The sequence below is a fragment of the Oncorhynchus keta genome, chromosome 14 (genome assembly GCF_023373465.1).
Source record: "Oncorhynchus keta strain PuntledgeMale-10-30-2019 chromosome 14, Oket_V2, whole genome shotgun sequence".
NCBI lineage: Eukaryota > Metazoa > Chordata > Actinopteri > Salmoniformes > Salmonidae > Oncorhynchus > Oncorhynchus keta.
The window spans coordinates 58,653,712-58,672,435 of record NC_068434.1 but is presented as its reverse complement, the minus strand read 5'-3'; the positions used below and the strand labels follow the sequence as shown (position 1 = coordinate 58,672,435).

Sequence of the window (18,724 nt, the reverse complement as noted above, 5' to 3'; positions counted from 1 at the left end):
TTGTGTGGGACCACCCTAGTTATTTTAATGAAACAATTTGATGAATTTCTTTGTGAATTGTGCGTTCAACCTGACACAATCTCTGCAGAAGTGAAAGTTGAACTAAGATCGGCCTATTAAGAAACATTTTGTACAATATTCTTCAATAGGCATCTTGGTTCAACGTTTACTTCTGTAGAGATTGTGTAATGTACTGTATGCACAATTGTTCTCTATCAAAGAGAGTATTAAAAACATTGATCGCATCCAATTTCTAACTGATTCTTATGAATCTATTTCTCAGTAGCCGCAGGTAATAGAATATAAAAACACAAATGATATCGATGAAATAAATCCATCACGACAATTCATGAACAAAAATCAATGTGCTTACAAATTCAGCATTTAGTGTTTATTTACCCCAAACATAGAAAAACAAAAACACACTTTTATGAAGTAAAAAACAGTGATACTGAACAAATACCTAAATGCAAATCAAATGAGGTTTGAAATTATCATAGAGAATAGCCAGACACTATTGCACAGCTTTGCTAAGTACAAGGGGAAAACAGGATTAAAACAGTCAGTTATTACCCACAAAATATGTCTTGCCATTCATAGACAAGAAGAACAGAAGGCAAACGCCTTAATTCCATATTTAGAGGAAATTATTTTCAAATAATACATAACAGCACACATCTTCCTGGCAACAATGTCAAAGCTAAAACATCTCCTTGGAAAAACTGAAATTGTTTAGCTCAGCCAGGGTATTTTCATGTCCAGTTAAGTACATGCTGAGATGAGTGATACACGTGTGCTCAAAGCTGAGATAATGTCCCTCTAATGACCTGAAATTGCACCAGAAAGCAATATAAACCAGACAATATACACTTTCCGATGTATTTTACTTGGACAGTCAAGCAACATTTCTTTTAAAATGTTCAAAACTCCAGCATTTTTAAAATGTGAGATCAAATGTTTCATATGAGGCGACAGCACATATTATCTCTTTTTATTTGAGGGTATTTTCAAACATATCTGTTTTACCGTTTAGTAGTGAAATAACTTTAGGTATATTCTATTCTATTAAAGTAGTCAATAGTTTAGTATTTGGTCCCATATTCCTAGCATGCAATGAATACATCAAGCTTGTGACTACATACTTGTTGGATGTATGTGCAGTTTGTTTTGGTTGTGTTTCAGTTTGTTTCACCCAATAGGAACTGAACAGTGAATAATGTAGTGTCATTTTAGAGTCACTTTTATTGTAAATAAGAATAGATGTTAATGTGGATGCGACCATACTTATGGATAATCATGAACGAATATTGAATAATGAAGACTGCGAAAGTTCCAGAAGAACAAAGATCATACCCCGGGAAAAATGAGAACCGCCTCCGTTTATGGTAATTGTGAGAGGGGAGCATTTTGCGGGGGTATGATCTTTGTTGTTCTGTAATTTACACTTTCTCTTGTTCTTCTGTAAATTCTTTGAATTTGTCCAAAGACTTGAGGAAAAAACAAACAAATGAGACTAGATACAATGCATTCAGAAAGTATTCATACCCCTTGACTTATTCCACATTTTGTTGTGTTACAGCCTGAATTCAAAATAGATTAAATATCACCCATCTACACACAATAACCCATAATGAGAAAGTGAAAACATGTTTTAAGATATGTTTGCAAATATATTGAAAATAAAAAACACTAACATAAGTATTCACACCCCTGAGTCATGTGAATGTTAAAATCACCTTTGGGAGTGATTACAGCTGTGAGTCTTTCTGGGTAAGTCTCTAAGCTTTGCACACCTGGATTGTACAATATTTGCACATTATTTTTGCACTGTCAAATTGGTTGTTGATCATTGCTAGACAGCCATTTCCAAGTCTTGCCATAGATTTTCAAGGCTATTTAAGTCAAAGCAGTAACTAGTCCACTCAGGAACATTCAATGTCATCTTGGTAACCAACTCCAGTGTAGAATTGACCTTGTATTTTAGGTTATTGTCCTGTTGAAAGGTGAATTTGTCTCTCAGTGTCTGTTGGAAAGCAGACTGAATCAGGTTTTCCTCTAGGATTTTGCTTGTGCTTAGCTCTATGCCGTTTCTTTTATCCTAAAAAAAAACTCCCTAGTCCTTGCCGATGACAAGCACACCCAAAACATGATGCAGCCACCACCTACTTGAAAATATAAGAGTGGTACACAGTGATGTGTTTGCCCCAAACATAACTCTTTGTATTCAGGACATAAAGTTAATTTCTTTGTCACATTTTTTGCAGATTTACTTTAGTGCCTAATTGCAAACAGGATGCATGTTTTGGAATATGTGTTATTCTGTACAAGCTTCCTTCTTTTCACTCTGTCAATTAGGTTAGTATTGTGGAGTAACTATACTGATCAAAAATATAAACGCAGAATGTAAAGAGTTGGCCCCATGTTTCATGAGCCGAAATAAAATATCCCAGAAATGTTCCATACGCACAAAAAGTTTATCTTGAAATGTGTGCACAAATTTGTTTACATCCCTTTTAGTGAGCATTTCTCCTCCAAGATAATCCAGCCACCTGACAGGTGTAGCATATCAAGAAGCTGATCAAACAATATGATCATTACACAGGGGCACCTTGTGTTGGGGACAATAAAAGGCCACTCTAAAATGTGCAGTTTTGTCACACAACACAGATGTTGAGGGAGCGAGCCATTGTCATGCTGACTGCAAGAATATCCACTAGAGCTGTTGCCAGATAATTTATCTACCATAATTTTAGCAGTACGTCCAACCGGTCTCACAACCGCAGATCGGTCTGTAATAAAGCCCCTTTGTTGGGAAAAACTAATACTGATTGGCTGGGCCTGGCTCCCCAGTGGGTGGATTTATGCCCTCCCAGGCCCACCCATTGCTGCGCCCCTGCCCAGTCATGTGAAACCCATAGATTAGGGCCTAATGAGATTTCCTTATAAGAACTATAACGCAGTACAATTGCTTAAATTGTTGCATGTTGGGTTTATATTTTTGTTCAGTATACTATCTTGTTGATCCATCCTTAGTGTTCTCCTATTGCAGCCATTAAACTCTAACTGTTTTAAAGTCACCATTGGCCTAATGGTGTAATCCCAGAGCGGTTTCCTTCCTCTCCGGCAACTGAGTAAGGAAGGACACCTGTATATTTCTAGTGACTGGATGTATTGATACACCATCCAAAGTGTAATTAATAACTTGACCATGCTCAAAGGGATATTAAACGTCTGCTTTTTAATTTTTTTTACCCAACAGGTGCCCTTCTTTGCGAGGCATTGGAAAATCTCCCTGGTCTTTGTGGTTGAATCTGTGTGACTTTCGCTGCTCAACCGAGGGACCTTACAAATAATTGTATGTGTGGAGTACAGAGATGAGGTAGTTATTCAAAAATCATGTTAAACACTATTATTGCACAGAGTGAGTCCATGCAACTTATGTGACTTGTTAAGCAAATCACTTACAAATTTACTCCTGAACCTATTTAGTCTTGCCATAACAAAGGGGTTGAATACTTATTGACTCAAGACATTTCAGCTTTTCATTTTTAATTAACTTGTAAACATTTCTAAAAACATAATTCAACTTTGACATTGTGGTATTACGTGTAGGCCAGGGACACAAAATCTCAAATGATTAAATTTTAAAATTCAGGCTGTAACACAAAATGTGGAAAAAGTAAATGGGTGGGAATATTGTCTGAAGGCACTGTACATAAAGTGCATTCATTTGTATTCAGCAAAACAGATATGTATAGAAATATTCTCAAATAAAAGGTGACATTCTGTACTGTCGCCTCATAAAACACTTGATGTCAAATTGAAAATGCTGGAGTAGAACCAAATTCACTAATTGTAGCTTCACTGTCCAAATAAATACAGAGGGGTGTGATGCTGTAGCTCATTGTTCAAACATTCAGATTTCTATGAGAAACTGCACACTGATTGGCTGCTTTACTAAACAGTTGTTTGTTTCTGCAGACTTTCAAAGGATCATAGTCATAATCACATTGCAATTAATAAAATATGATATGCATTAATGCATGACAGAGATAATGCATGACAGAGTCAAGCCCACATTAACATGTTCCTGAATATCGATTAGATATACAGACAGCATCCGATGTAGCACAACAGCTTTGATGTGGGCTTCTCTTTGTCATTGTTGTTAGCATATGCAAACATCCCAGCTTTTATGAGTTGTGTGTTTCCATATAATTCCTTGTTTTTTTTGTTGGTTTGAAAACCACTGGCAGTGACCATCTCTGATTAAGATCATCATAGTTACACATGTTTTTACACTGCTGCAGAAACAGCTGCACTGTAAAAATAAGTCATTTTTGATGATGCATTGACAATACATCCACAGTGGACCTGTAGAGATGCTGTGGCTTTTTATACAAGGAATATGACTACACACACACACACTACATACGCCAAGGAGAAAAGGAAATTCTCAGGATTTAGATAGAGCACCAATCTACACTTTAGCTCTATGCACTAGGCAGCCAGCTAGAGAATGAACAATGTTACTATTGAAAAAGAGGTGACAACCCTGCTCTCAATAGACAATGTCCAGTTCCAGATCGCTCCATTGTTGAAAAAAAAGAAAACAAACAATGGAGCGATCTGGGATTTACATGGGAGGGCATATTGCAGAGGCTGTGGTAGTATCTCATCGAGCTGGGGTGGAAAGGTTCACACAGGGCAATGACTATCAGCCAATGGTAAATACAGCTTTACAAACAAAAACAAAATTTACTCTTATGTAATTGTGAAAGTCCTTCCTAGCCCCTTTCCTAATTGAGTCCTGTGGTGAGAAAAGTGTATCAGATGTGGCGTGGGCATCGTCCCCCTGGGGCTGCCATATTAATGCCTCGAAGCTCACCCTCATTATGGTCATCGGTGTCTGACGAGTTGTCTTCGTTAAAAGATGCACTTGAAACATCCCTTGCCGATCCCTGCTGATGGGGGGGAGCAAATATTAAACCAAGTTCTTGTTTCAAAACTTTACCATTTGTTGTATTACCAAAAATGGACAAATAAAAAGAACAACAAAACATTTTAATTGAATAACCCTAACCTAAAGGTTGGCCCTGATCATTGATTTACCAAGTTTCTTAAAACTGAATCCAATTGTTACTCATCTCCATCTCATAAACCATAAAACACTTACCGACCGTACAATTGACTCACGGAACGGAGGGCAAACCATGTGAAAGCGGGGGATGCAGACGTCGAAGATCTCCTCTTTGTTCTTGAGGCGGTGGAAGGTGTAGTGGCCTTCCATGTACTCTGAGGTAGTAGAGAAGGTCGTGCAGCTGGCGTACTCATGTACTTTACCCGGAGTCATCACCGGGAACTCTCCTGCAGACAATGTCATGCGGTTAGTATATCTCTTGCATAAATTACTGATGAAATGTTAACTTGTTAAATTAGTATAACATGACAATTACATTAGTAATCTGTTCTTTGATCATAACAGGTTTTTGCCCTCTGCTACCAAATGAAGACAATTAAGAATGAAACATTATGGTAAGTCTACGGAATCCTCTCTAGTCTAGTCACCTACCAACAACGCCTGGCCCACGGACCTCCTCCACGTTGCCATTAGCATTGGTGATCTTCCAATAACGACTGTCCAGTTGGCAAGCATTCTCTGGGAGGGCATCCTTTGCCATTTCAATCCTGAGGGTAGAATTTAATGCATAAGGTTAGGGGAAGTTATGACAGGTGTATTATGATCCATTTACACATTTATCTTTTTAAATCATCATCAGGAGCTGAAATCAGTAGGTGAAATAGTGGTACCTGATCCGATAGGTGAAGAAGAAATGTGGAGGATGCACAGAGCTAAGCTCCGGTAAGAAAGAGGTAGACACTGAAACAGTAATATCCCCCGTGGTGGCAACACACTGCTTATCATGGACGTACCTGTGAATAGTGAAGAAGCTTATTAAACCTTCAAAATCCGTTGGAAGCCTTGCTTTGAATGTTTGTTAACTACATATTAGGGTTGTCCCGACCCAACAAAAATCTTGGTCGACCAAGAGTTGTCTGTTCATTCGACCAATCGATTGGCCAACATTTTTTTGAACGTGTATTTTTCCATATATAGACACATCCTATGTGTTTTAATCGAATCAACTACAGTGCATTCGGGGCTCCTGAGTGGCGCAGCGGTCTAAGGCACTGCATCTCAGTGCTAGAGGCGTCACTACAGACCTGTATCACAACCGGCCAAGATTGGGAGTCCCATAAGGCGGCACACAACTGGCCCAGCGTCGTCTGGGTTTGGCCGGGGTAGGCCGTCATTGTAAATAAGAATTTGTTCTTAACTGACTTGCCTAGTTAAATAAATAACATTCAGACCCCTTGACTTTTTCCACATTTTGTTACATTAGACTTATTCTAAAATGGATTACACATTTTCCCCTCACCAATCTGCACACAATACCCCAAAATGACAAAGCAATAACAGGGTTGACATTTTTGAAAATGTATTAAAAAATAAAACAGAAATCCGTAAGTTTACATACACCTTAGTCAAATACATTTAAACTCGGTTTTTCACAATTCCTGACATTTAATCCTAGTAAAAATTCCCCGTCTTAGGTCAGCTAGGATCACCACATTATTTTAAGAATGTAAAATGTCAGAGTAATAGTAGATAATTATTTATTTCAGCTTTTATTTCTTTCATCACATTCACAGTGGGTCAGAAGTTTACATACTCATTTAGTATTTGGTAGCATTGCCTTTAAAATTGATTTAAAGTTGGGTGAATTTTGGCCCATTCCTCCTGACAGAGCTGGTGCAACTGAGTCAAGTTTGTAGGCCTCCTTGCTCGCACACACTTTTTCCAGTTCTGCCCACAAATGTTCTATAGGATTGAGGTCAGGGCTTTGTGATGGCCACTCTAATACCTTGACTTTGTTGTCCTTAAGCCATTTTGCCACAACCTTGGAAGTATGCTTGTTTGTTTCCCCCTGAGGTCTTGGCTAATTTATTTTGATTTTCCCATGATGTCAAGCAAAGAGGCACTGAGTTTGAAGATAGGCCTTGAAATATATCCACAGGTACAACTCCAATTGACTCACATGATGCCAATTAGTCCATCAGATGGTTCTCAAGACATGACATCCTTTTCTGGAATTTTCCAAGCTGTTTAAAAGGCACAGTCAACTTAATGTATATAAACTATTGACCCACTGGAATTGTGAAATAATCTGTTTGTAAAAAAATTGTTGGAAAAATTACTTGTGTCATGCACAAAGCAGATGTCCTAACCGCCTTGCCAAAACTACAGTTGAAGTCAGAAGTTTACATTCACTTAGGTTGGAGTCATTAAAACACTCCACAAATGTCTTGTTAACAAACTATAGTTTTGGCAAGGCGGTTAGGACATCTACTTCGTGTGCATGACAAGTAATTATTCCAACAATTGTTTACAACCATCTCTGCAGCACTCAGCACACACCAATCAGGCCTTCGTGGTAGAGTGGCCAGACGGAAGCCACCCCTCAGTAAAAGGCACATGACAGCCCGTTGGAGTTTGCCAAAAGGAAACTAGATTCTCTGGTCTGATGAAACCAAGACTGAACTTTTTTGGCCTGAATGCCAAGCGTCGCGCCTGGAGGAAACCTGGCACCATCCCTACGGTGAAGCATTGTGGTGGCAGCATCATGCTGTGGGGATGTTTTTCAGCCTAAGTAAGTTATGGTATTAAGACTAAACAGGATACGCTCTTAGGCCTAAAAATCAAATGGTGGTTATACAAACAAGTCTATGATAATAGATGATAATGACATTACATGGAGCATTATTATAATTATCAATAATATAATTTGAACAGTGTAAACAATACATTATAAACAATACCAGATATGCTGTTATGACAAAATTAAGTATAAAGCCTTTATTACAGCAAAGCAAAGATTAAAAACAGACAAATTTGTGAAATTGTTTACTTGACATGTCATTGCGTGATGCTTGGTGCTCATGGAATCAGTAGGCTATTAAACAAACACTCAAACAGGCAACAGAAGCAGGATCTGTCTTATTTCTGTAGATATACAGTACCAGTCAAAAGTTTGGACACACCTACTCATTTAAGGGTTGTTTCTTTATTTTGACTATTTTCCACATTGTAGAATAATAGGGAAGACATCAACACCATGAAATAACACATATGGAATTATGTAGTAACCAAAAACGTGTTAAATCTAAAATGTATTTTAGTCTTCAAAGTAGCCACCCTTTGCCTTGATGACAGCCTTGCACACACTTGGAATTCTCTCAACCAGCTTCATGAGGTAGTCACCTGGAATGCATTTAAATTAACAGGTGTGCCTGGTTAAAAGTTAATTTGTGGAATTTCCTTCCTTCCCAATGCTTTTGAGCCAACCAGTTGTGTTGTGACAAGGTAGGGGTGGTATACAGAAGATAGCCCTATTTGGTAGAACACCAAGTCTATATTATGGCAAGAACATCTCAAATAAGCAAAGAGAAACAACAGTCCATCATTACTTTAAGGAAAATGTCAAGAACCTTGAACGTTTCTTCAAGTGCAGCTGCAAAAACCATCAAGCGCTATGATGAATCTGGCTCTCATGAGGATCGTCTCAGGAATGGAAGACCCAGAGTTACCTCTGCTGCAGAGGATAAGTTCATTACAGTTACCAGCCTCAGAGGTTGCAGCCCAAATAAAAGCCACAGAGTTCAAGTAACAGACACATCTCAACATCAACTGTTCAGAGGAGACTGCGTGAATCAGGCCTTCATGGTCAAATTGTGGAAAACACTTCTAAAGGAAACCAACAAGAAGGGACTTGCTTGGGCCAAGAAACACAAGCAATTGACATTAGACCAGTGGAAATCTGTCCTTTGGTCTGAAGAGTGCACCTCTTGTCTTTGTGAGATGCAGAGTAGGTGAACGGATGATGTTCGCATGCGTGGTTCCCACCGTGAAGCATGGAGGAGGTGGCATTATGGTGCTTTGCTGGTGACACGGTCTGATTTATTTAGATTTTAAAGCACACTTAACCAGCATGGCTACCACAGCATTCTGCAGCAATACGCCATCCCATCTGGTTTGTGCTTAGTGGGACTATCATTTGTTTTTCAACAGGACAATGACGCAACACACCTCCAGCCTGTGTATTTGACCAAGAAGGAAAGTGATGGAGTGCTGCATCAGATGACATGGCCTCCACAAGCACCCGACTTTAACCCAATTGAGATGTTTGAGATAAGTTGGACCGCAGAGTGAAGGAAAAGCAGCCAACAAGTGCTCAGCATATGTGGGAACTCCAAGACTGTTGGAAAAGCATTCCAGGTGAAGCTGGTTACGAGAATGCCAAGAGTCTGCAAAGCTGTCATCAAGGCAAAAGGTGCCTACTTTGAAGATTCTCAAATATAAAATATATTTATATGTTAAACACTTTTTTTGGTTACTACATGATTCCATGTGTTATTTCATAGTTTGTCTTCACTATTATTCTACAATGTAGAACATAGTAAAAATAAAGAAAAACCCTTGAATTAGTAGGTGTGTCCAAACTTTTGACTGGTACTGTATATATTTTTTTGCTACTGCTCGACTAAATAAATATTGGTCGACCAACAGCCTATCGACCAAACAATCGACCAGTTGACGACATGGAGTCAGCCTTACTACATATTGCCATAATGACACAGAAACTACGACCTTCCTGCATGTGCCTGTTAGGTATTCCAGAAAGGGAAAGTTTATGGAGGTTACCTGAAGATCTGATCCCGGATGATGGGGTATTCTCCAGTTACCACATTATGGACGTATGAGGTAAACCACTCAGTAAAGCTGGACCCTAAAGTGAGAAATTAGAGTAAGAGGAAGCAAAATAATGAGAAAGTGTGAGACACTGCATTAGAAGTTCAAACCCATATGTTGAGGAACTAACACATTGAATATCAATAAATATTAACTTAGCAAATAATCCAGAGTTCCATGTTTTTATTCATCGTAAATAAGAATTTCTTCTTAACTGACTTGCCTAGTTAAATAATTTTTTATTAAATGATTCCATTCATGGAGTGTTGTGTTATATTTATTTATATTTGAAGAATGGGAGCAGTGCCTTCCTGTTTAAGTAAGATTGGGGAGAGATTAACCGGGCGCTGCATCCTCTGTACCTTGAACAAATCCAAGAAGTGCATAACAACCTAGTTGTTAAGCATCCAAATAAAAGTTTACAATTGCTCAACTTGCAGTGAGATGTTGCAATGAAACATTTTCACACAACCTAACTGAAATATTTGTATAATATATGTAACAAACTAATAGCTTATCATACCTGTGATGAACATGTCAATTGCAGATGGATCTTGTGCCATTTGATCCTATAATAGAAAAATGTAGAACAATCCTATTAGTCATCCATTAGACAGTGGTGTAAAGTACTTAAGTAAAAATTGTTTAAAGTACTACTTAAGAAGTTTTGGGCTATCTGTACTTTACTATTTATATTTTTGACAACTTTTACTCCACTACGTTCCTAAAGAAAATAATGTACTTTTTACTCCATACATTTTTCCTGACACCCAAAAGTACTCGTTATATTTCGAATGCTTAGCAGGACAGGAAAATTGTCAAATTCACAAACGTATCAAGAGAACATCCCTGGTCATCCCTACTGCCTCTGATCTGGCAGACTCACTAAACACAAATGCTTTGTTTGTAAATTATGTCTGAGTGTTGGAGTGTGTCCCAGGCTATCCTTAAATTTAAAAATAAAAATTGTGCTCTCTGGTTTGCTTAATATATGGAATGTGAAATGATTTATACTTTATTTATTTTTTTATACTTAAGTATATCTTAAGATATTTATAATTTTACTCAAGTATTATTTTACTGAGTGACTTTTACTCGAGTCATTTTCTATTAAGATATCTTTACTTTTACTCAAGTATGACAATTGGGTACTTTTTCCACCACTGCCATTAGTTAATTTCCATTATTCAACATTATCTCCTGCCTGTGGTGAGATACCATAGCTAGAAAAGGGCTGCCCCCAGTGGCAAAGAGTTGTCCTTGCCCCAGACAAGTTATGAAACGTAAACAATGAAAGCTGTTTGCAACTGACGTGGTGAGATAGCTAGAAAATGGCTCCCCCCAGCTGCAATGGGTTATATCTGTCCCAAATACTGAAAGTTATATAACACTCAAATTAAGGAGTGGTTTATTATTACTAAGCAATGCTACCCACTTCCTTATTCTTTTCATCCTTAACCTGTGTGTGAGAATAAAAGGCTGTCCCCCCGTTGTAATTGGGGAGGGGGCCGGGGACTCATATGAAAACTGACCGGGCAGTGGTAGAAGATCTCGCTGCGGCTGCGGCCCTCAGTGCCCTCCAGGGCCATGTATTGGCTGAGGCCTGTGTGGAAGCAGAAGGTGAGGGGCAAACACTGCCTCATGCCCTTGCGCTGCTGAAAGCCACCTGCTGCCGTTTCAATATCCAGCAGGTCCTCTGAGCGGTAGTGGTTAGACAGGGCCATACTTCCCATTAACCTGGAAGAAAATAGGGGTAGATCATTTTTACCATAAATATACTTTTATTTAAATTTGTTCATGTAAATTCATCTTATTCAGCTCAGCAGCACAAAAATGAAAAATAGACAAACAATTATTTGAATTGATGAATTCTCATACCCAGGAACGACCAGCTTCTGCCCATTGTGTATCCGGTATGAGCACCGATAGTCATTTGAAAGCTTGCAACAAATCTGGGCCTCAATGCCATCCAGCTCTTCCTCCTTTGCTCCCTCTGCTCAGGGGAAAATCATAAAATGACTTAGGCAAGGTATGGATTTTCTATCCAATACATTTGGAAATCCATCAACATATTGGTTGAAGGTTAATATAATGTTCAACTTTCTTTACATAACCTTTATTTAACTAGGCAAGTCAGTTAAGAACAAAACCTTATTTACAATGACGGCCTAGGAACAGTGGGATAACTGTCTTGTTCAGGGGCAGTGCGACAGATTTTGTACCTTGTCAGCTCGGGGATTCGATCTAGCAACCTTTCGGTTAGTGTCCCAACGCTCTAACTGGGCTACCTGCCGCCCCAATAAGGCCTAATGGTTCCATTGAACCATCCCACAGCTATCAAATCCCCTAAAGTGGTGATGTGTATTCCTTGTGGAGGTTTACCTTTGAGAGAGGCAATCATCCTGGGGCACTGCTGATCAAGGTACCTCTTCAGGTCATCCCAGGCTTTCTTCAGGGTGCCATAGTGATCAATGTAACGACCCAAGTCAGTATAGAACTCTCGGAAGAGTTCCTTCCAGGTTTGAACCTTCTGAATTTTGTCGGACCTGCTCAACAACAACAAAATATTTAGCTTAATAAAACATATCTGTATAATTTCCATTTGCAAAATAAACACATTCAATACAAACATTCCTAATTATTACATCAAATAAGAGATGAAAATAATGTTGGTCCAAGCCATTTTGAATCCTTTTCAATTTGAAACGTTTTTATGTGAATGTTTTGCTGTTACTCTTCACCACAAACCAGAGGAAGTTAACTACAACTCTACTCTTCGCTAGACAAGATTCTCATACACAGGCTTTACACTGTCCATAGGCTGATGAAATCCATGTTTTTTGTTGTTGATCAACAGACTTACTCAGTTAAGAGCCAATGTTTCAAACAGAGGCCTTTCCATAATGGGTTGTGACCGGAAAGCTCGTTGAGTCGTCTACTCACAAAACTGCAACTATGGATAGAAAATAAAAAAGTTATTGCTAGTTAGCAGGTTCTTTGCATGAATTTCGGTATATCAGGATGTGATGATGCGATACCTGTAGAAATTCAATCAGCTGACAGCTAGCTAGCTCAAATTAGCTGTTACAGTTGAAGACAGAAGTTTACATAAACCTTAGACAAAAATATTTTAAAATTCAGTATTTCATCATTCCTGACATTTAATGCATGTAAAAATGTCCTGTCTTAGGTCAGCTAGGGTCACCACTTTATTTTATTAATGTAAAATATCAGAATAATAGCAGAGAATGATTTATTTCAGCTTTTATCACATTCCCAGTGGGTCAGAAGTTTACATACACTCAATTAGTATTTGGTAGAATTACCTTTAAATTATTTAACTTGGGTCAAACATTTCAGGTAGCCTTCCACAAGCTTCCCACAACAAGTTGGGTGACTTTTGCCCCATCCCTCCTGACAGAGCTGGTGAAACTGAGTCAGGTTTGTAGGCCTCCTTGCTTGCACACACTTTTTCAGTTCTGCCCACAAATGTTATATAGGACTGAAGTCGGGGCTTTGTGATGGCCACTCCAGTACCTTGACTTTGTTGTCCTTAAGCAATTTTGTCACAAATTTGGAAGTATGCTTGGGGTCATTGTCCATTTGGAAGACCAATTTGCAACCAAGCTTTAAGTTCCTGCCTAACTGATGTCTTGAGATGTTGCTTCAATATATCCACATCATTTTCCATCCTCATGATGCGATCTTTTTTTGAAGTGCGCCAATCCCTCCTGCAGCAAAGCACCCCCACAACATGATGCTGCCACCTTCACAGTTGGAATGGTGTTCTTTGGCTTGCCACTTTCCCCCTTTTTCCTCCAAACATAAAGATGGTTATTATGGCCAAACAGTTACATTTTTGTTTCATCACACCAGAGGACATTTCTCAAAAAAGTACGATCTTTGTCCCCATGTGCAGTTGCAAACCGTAGTCTGGCTTTTTTATGGTGGCTTTGGAGCAGTGGCTTCTTCCTTGAAGAGCGGCCTTTCAGGTTATGTTGATATAGGACTCGTTTTTACTGTGGATATAGATACTTTTGTTCCTGTTTCCTTCAGCATCTTCACAAGGTCCTTTGCTGTTGTTCTGGGATTGATTTGCACTTTTCTCACCAAAGTACGTTCATCTCTAGGAGACAGAACGTTTCTCCTTCCTGAGCGGTATGACGGCTGCGTGGTCCCATGGTGTTTATACGTGCGTACCATTGTTTTTACATATGAACGTGGTACCTTCAGGCGTTTGGAAATTGCTCCCAAGGATGAACCAGACTTGTGGAGGTCTACCATTTTTTTCTGAGGTCTTAGCTGATTTATTTTGATTTTCCCATGATGTCAAGCAAAGAGGCACTGAGTTTGAAGGTAGACCTTGAAATACATCCACAGGTACACCTCCAATTCACTCAAATGATGTCAATTAGCCTATCAGAAGCTTCAAAAGCCATGACATCATTTTCTGGAATTTTCCAAGCTTTTTAAAGACACAGTCAGCTAAGTGCATGTAAACTTCTGACCCACTGGAATTGTGATACAGTGAATTATAAATTAAATAATCTGTCTGTAAACAATTGTTGGAAAAATTACTTGTCATGCACAAAGTAGATGTCCTAACTGACTTGCCAAAACCTTGTGGAGTGGTTGAAAAACGAGTTTTAATGACTCCAACCTAAGTGTATGTAAACTTCCGACTTCAACTGTATAAGACGGCAAAGCTAGCTTGCTATTTATACTAGCTAGCCAATTTCTCTTGAAATCACACTTCATACAGGGAAGAATAATTTGAGGCTTATAAAATCAATAGATCCAGGTTAGCATTAGCTAGCTCGGACGCTAATAGTCTGGCAAATAAGTAGCTCTCAAGAACCCAAGGTGTATACCAAACATTATTGATATACTGTAAAGATACATGTCTCTCCGCCCTAACCTTCTTGCCCTTTGTGCTGTTGTCTGTGCCCAATAATGTTTGTACTATGTTGTGCTGCTGCAATGTTGTGTTGCTACCATGTTGCTATCATGTGCTGCTGCCGAGCTATGTTGTTGTCTTAGTAGGGCTCTCTTTATGTAGTGTTGCATTGTCATGATGTGTGTTTTGTCCTCATAAATAAATACTTATTTTTTTTTATCCCAACCCCCGTCCCCGCAGGAGGCCTTTTGGTAGGCCGTCATTGTAAATAAGAATTTGTTCTTAACTGACTTGCCTAGTTAAATAAAAATAAAAAACAATGTCCACAAAGCGGCACTGCAGGCTGTAAAGCTCCAGCCTATCGTTTCCGCCTATTTTCCATGGAGATGCTATGTTACTAGCCTCATGTCATGAATATGCATTGCCATTCTGATATAAAGTGTTCTCAAAGTTGCCCGGATGTAAATGTCTTCCTTATATCAATACACTCCGTAACAACATAAGCATTACCAAACTTCTATTCGATCAAATAAATCTCACAGAACAAATAAGCCATACATTTTTTTGATGACCAAATTTGACACTCTCTCATTGACCTCCATACAAAAACACCTTGCTTGGTGGGCGAAACTAAAAAACACCACCCGCTGGAAGGACAAAGATTTTCAGCCGAGTTGGGCCTCTCTTCGTCTTTGGGTATACCCAGATTACAGCCTGCACCCCTTGGGTTCTCAGCTCATGGTACTGATCACAGTTGACTCCCTCATGAACTATAATCCCTGCTCTCCGTTCAATACCGACGGTCTGTCTAAACGCAAATACACCTCACTGGCGATAAGGTATTGTAAACTTTTGGACTTAACTTTCATACTATGGTCCTTCTGTGGCTCAGTTGGTAGAGCATGGCGCTTGTAACGCCAGGGTAGTGGGTTCGATTCCCGGGACCACCCATACGTCGAATGTATGCACACATGACTGTAAGTCGCTTTGGATAAAAGCGTCAGCTAAATGGCATATATTATTATTATATATTATTATATATATTACTAGTGAGAAATAATCTTTAAAATACAAAATATACACTTAGGGTCTGCAGTTTTTCATGTAAATTCATCTTATTCAGCTGCACAAAAAGCAAATTTAGACAAATAATTATTTAGATTCAAGTACTCTCATACCCAGGAACGACCAGCTTCTGCCCATTGTGGCTGTTTTCTGTCATGCTGTCTTTAAAGCAAGTACAAGAAACGGTAGATATGTTCTATGTGCTATTTCTATGATTCCTCTTCCTAAATTTCGTTTTTGAGTCTTTTACATTCGGTTTTGTACACCAGGTTCAAACAGCTGAAAAAACAATATTGTTTGGTTATTGAAAATATATTTCACAGCGGTTTAGATTGTACAATGATTCTCAACACTATGCATTGCTTTGTCATATAAACAAAACTATTTGCAACCAGGAAATGGCGGAGCGATTTCTGCATATCGCACCTTTAAGTTCCAAATGTTTCGAAAATTGTATCCCGTGCTGGGCTCTTTTTGTTTATACAGAGCATTTGTGTACAGCGTCGGAGCGTCTACAGGCGGCAGACAGCTTTGGGAATAGACGCGGTATAATGTCTAATAACATTTACAGTCTAATTTGAATGGGATAGCGGAGAAGTAACATTAGCTAGCTACAACAACAAGGCATCTGAAACCAAAACAAACCATTATGCTGCTTTAATATCAAAGTGGGAAGGTGGTAATTATCAGCTGTGAAGTCATAAAAACAAGTTGGCTGCGTTCAAGTGCTTTGAACTCGTTGAGAAACACTGATTGGCTGATGGCCAACAAGCCCAATCAACTTAAAGTAGAGCTATCATGTTTGTAAACAAATTAGTGTTAAAAAAACATAGCTATTTATTTTTTATAAATAATAAATGTTACTGCCGAAAATGCTGTTATCTAGGTCATTTCTTAGTAGGTGACGTCAGGGGTCAGCACATGGATGATAGACATTTCCCATTAGTAATTACCAGTTGGAGGGGCGTTAAAGTGGATTCTTTATGTAACTACTAAATACCACCTTCCCACTTGGTTAGGAACGCAGCATTAGCCTAGCTACTAGCCAACCCTAGCTAGCGACGGTAAATTAGCTCACGGCTAATTGAAAGTTACATTTTTATGCAATAAATATACCTGCAACTGTCATATTGAATAAGAGTAATGACCAAACAATCAGGAAAGACAACACAGTGTCATGCAATAGCAAGCTAGCTAGTAAACAAAAGTGAATTATTTGCTTAGCTAACAACATCTTGAGAACGCTAACTATAGCCAGCTTCTGTAGCTAAGCATAGCTCTATTACGCAACATAAACTCGTATGGTATTTTGTGCACAGGCATTTATCCCTCTGAAGCGTGTTATACATACCTGATCAAATCTCTAAAGTCAAGAAAGGATAACATTAACAGCAAAGGATCGGAGGGTAAATTGTTCAAGCTTAGCTCCATGGACGCTGCCATTTTGGAACCTGGAGTTTCGCTTCAAGTCCCGCCCCATCTATTGTGACAGAGTTTCCGCATGCTTTCTTGTTATCAAATAGTTCGCACATGGGGAGTGGGGCTTGAGAGAAGTTGATATGAAAAATGTGATCAGGTTCTTCTCATCTATCTCAACTTCTTGTGTAAACATTTACACATTATATTAGCAATGGATTACTTCAAACTAGTAGGATGCTTACGTAGGTGGTTGATATGAATCAACATAAAATACTTTCACCAACTGTATGCCCTATTCAGGGAATTTCCAATTATAGGCATGTGTGCACCTACGGTTATGGTGTACACTCTGGATTGTAGTAACATACTGTGTAGTAGTTTCCCTGTATTTGAGACCGGTCTTCTGGCCAAGCTTGGTTGAGAGGCCTGTGTGGCACATAAAATTATCGGGACATTATATCATTGTGTATAGTACCAAAGATTATTATAGCTGGTAGTGCAGTGCCTTAGACAGCTGCGGCACTCGGGAGCCTCCGATGTTTACATTTACTTTCTTTACGAACATTGGAGTAAAACAATCTTATATTTTGGGTTCTGATGGGGTACTACAGTTGAACTAAGCTCATGTGGCATTAATACATTGCATTCTCCAAGAATCAGTGGCTACATATCATTAAGTTATACATTCAAAAATGAATTAAGCAACTGCAGACTTTACTTTCTCTTACATCCTCAAGATGGCATCAAAGATTAGGCCTATTTTCTGCATTGGGTAATCCTTCAATTCATATATTGTGCTCTTGCATGTTCAATTCAAATCCATGAATGAGTGTTGTCTTAAAAGGGACTTCCCTCACTGTCTGAAATGATAATATTGTATTTTTTTATTTAACCTTTATTTAACTAGGTCGGTTAAGAACTAATTCTTATATACAATGACGGCATACCAAAAGGCAAAAGGCCTCCTGCGGGTGTAACATTGGACGTAGATTGCTGGATACATGTATACCTATAGAATGCTATCTTTTTGTTTAAAATGTATAGATAAGCTGTGTTAAAAAAACTGATTTATGAACCAGTATTGCCTTCTGAATGAAAGTGGTCAGGAAAACCAAACTGAGGCATCATACGTCATACATCATCACACAGTTTGGAGAGATGGCCAGTGCCCTGGGGGACATTTCAGGATGTGATTCATCTTGACATGGGGATGGAATGTAAAAGAAGACTGAAGTGTTATTAAGTTATCCAGACAGCTATGATGATGGCTTTCATTATACAGCATGTTTCCAGAAGAGCTTGCAAAGTGAAACTACTTGCAGTCAGCTACTGTTGTTAGTAATGAGCCATGGAGCCTTTTTATTTGTCATGTTTAAGTACTATACTTTTGGTTACGGCAGTGCTAAGAACAGTGCTTTGCCCCAAAATGTTCACAGATTTTGTGAGGGTCTGTTTGGAGTGTGGGTTATGTTGTTTCCATGGAAACTGCATATTAATGCAAAAGTTGGGGGACCAAATATAGAATTTGATGG

The 18,724-nt window shown here is 38.8% G+C and overlaps 1 protein-coding gene across 3 annotated transcripts; it reads right to left on the bottom strand.

The window, feature by feature from the left end:
• Positions 1 to 376: 376 nt before the first annotated feature.
• On the bottom strand, positions 377 to 17,288 carry fbxo3 (F-box protein 3). Of its 3 annotated transcripts, none has more exons than XM_035786697.2 (11): positions 17,125 to 17,288; positions 12,675 to 12,764; positions 12,194 to 12,357; positions 11,690 to 11,804; positions 11,344 to 11,548; positions 10,335 to 10,380; positions 9,764 to 9,848; positions 5,812 to 5,934; positions 5,573 to 5,688; positions 5,177 to 5,367; positions 377 to 4,964 (listed from the first exon to the last, which is right to left on the bottom strand). In XM_035786697.2, the coding sequence occupies exons 1-11, from the start codon at positions 17,214 to 17,216 to the stop codon at positions 4,830 to 4,832; spliced, it is 1,362 nt and encodes a 453-aa protein (XP_035642590.1). In that variant the 5' UTR covers positions 17,217 to 17,288; the 3' UTR covers positions 377 to 4,829. The 3 variants fall into 3 exon arrangements, with proteins under 3 accessions (XP_035642590.1, XP_035642591.1, XP_035642592.1); XM_035786698.2 differs by having other exon boundaries at positions 377 to 4,961; XM_035786699.2 differs by having other exon boundaries at positions 377 to 4,961; positions 5,197 to 5,367.
• Positions 17,289 to 18,724: the final 1,436 nt, after the last annotated feature.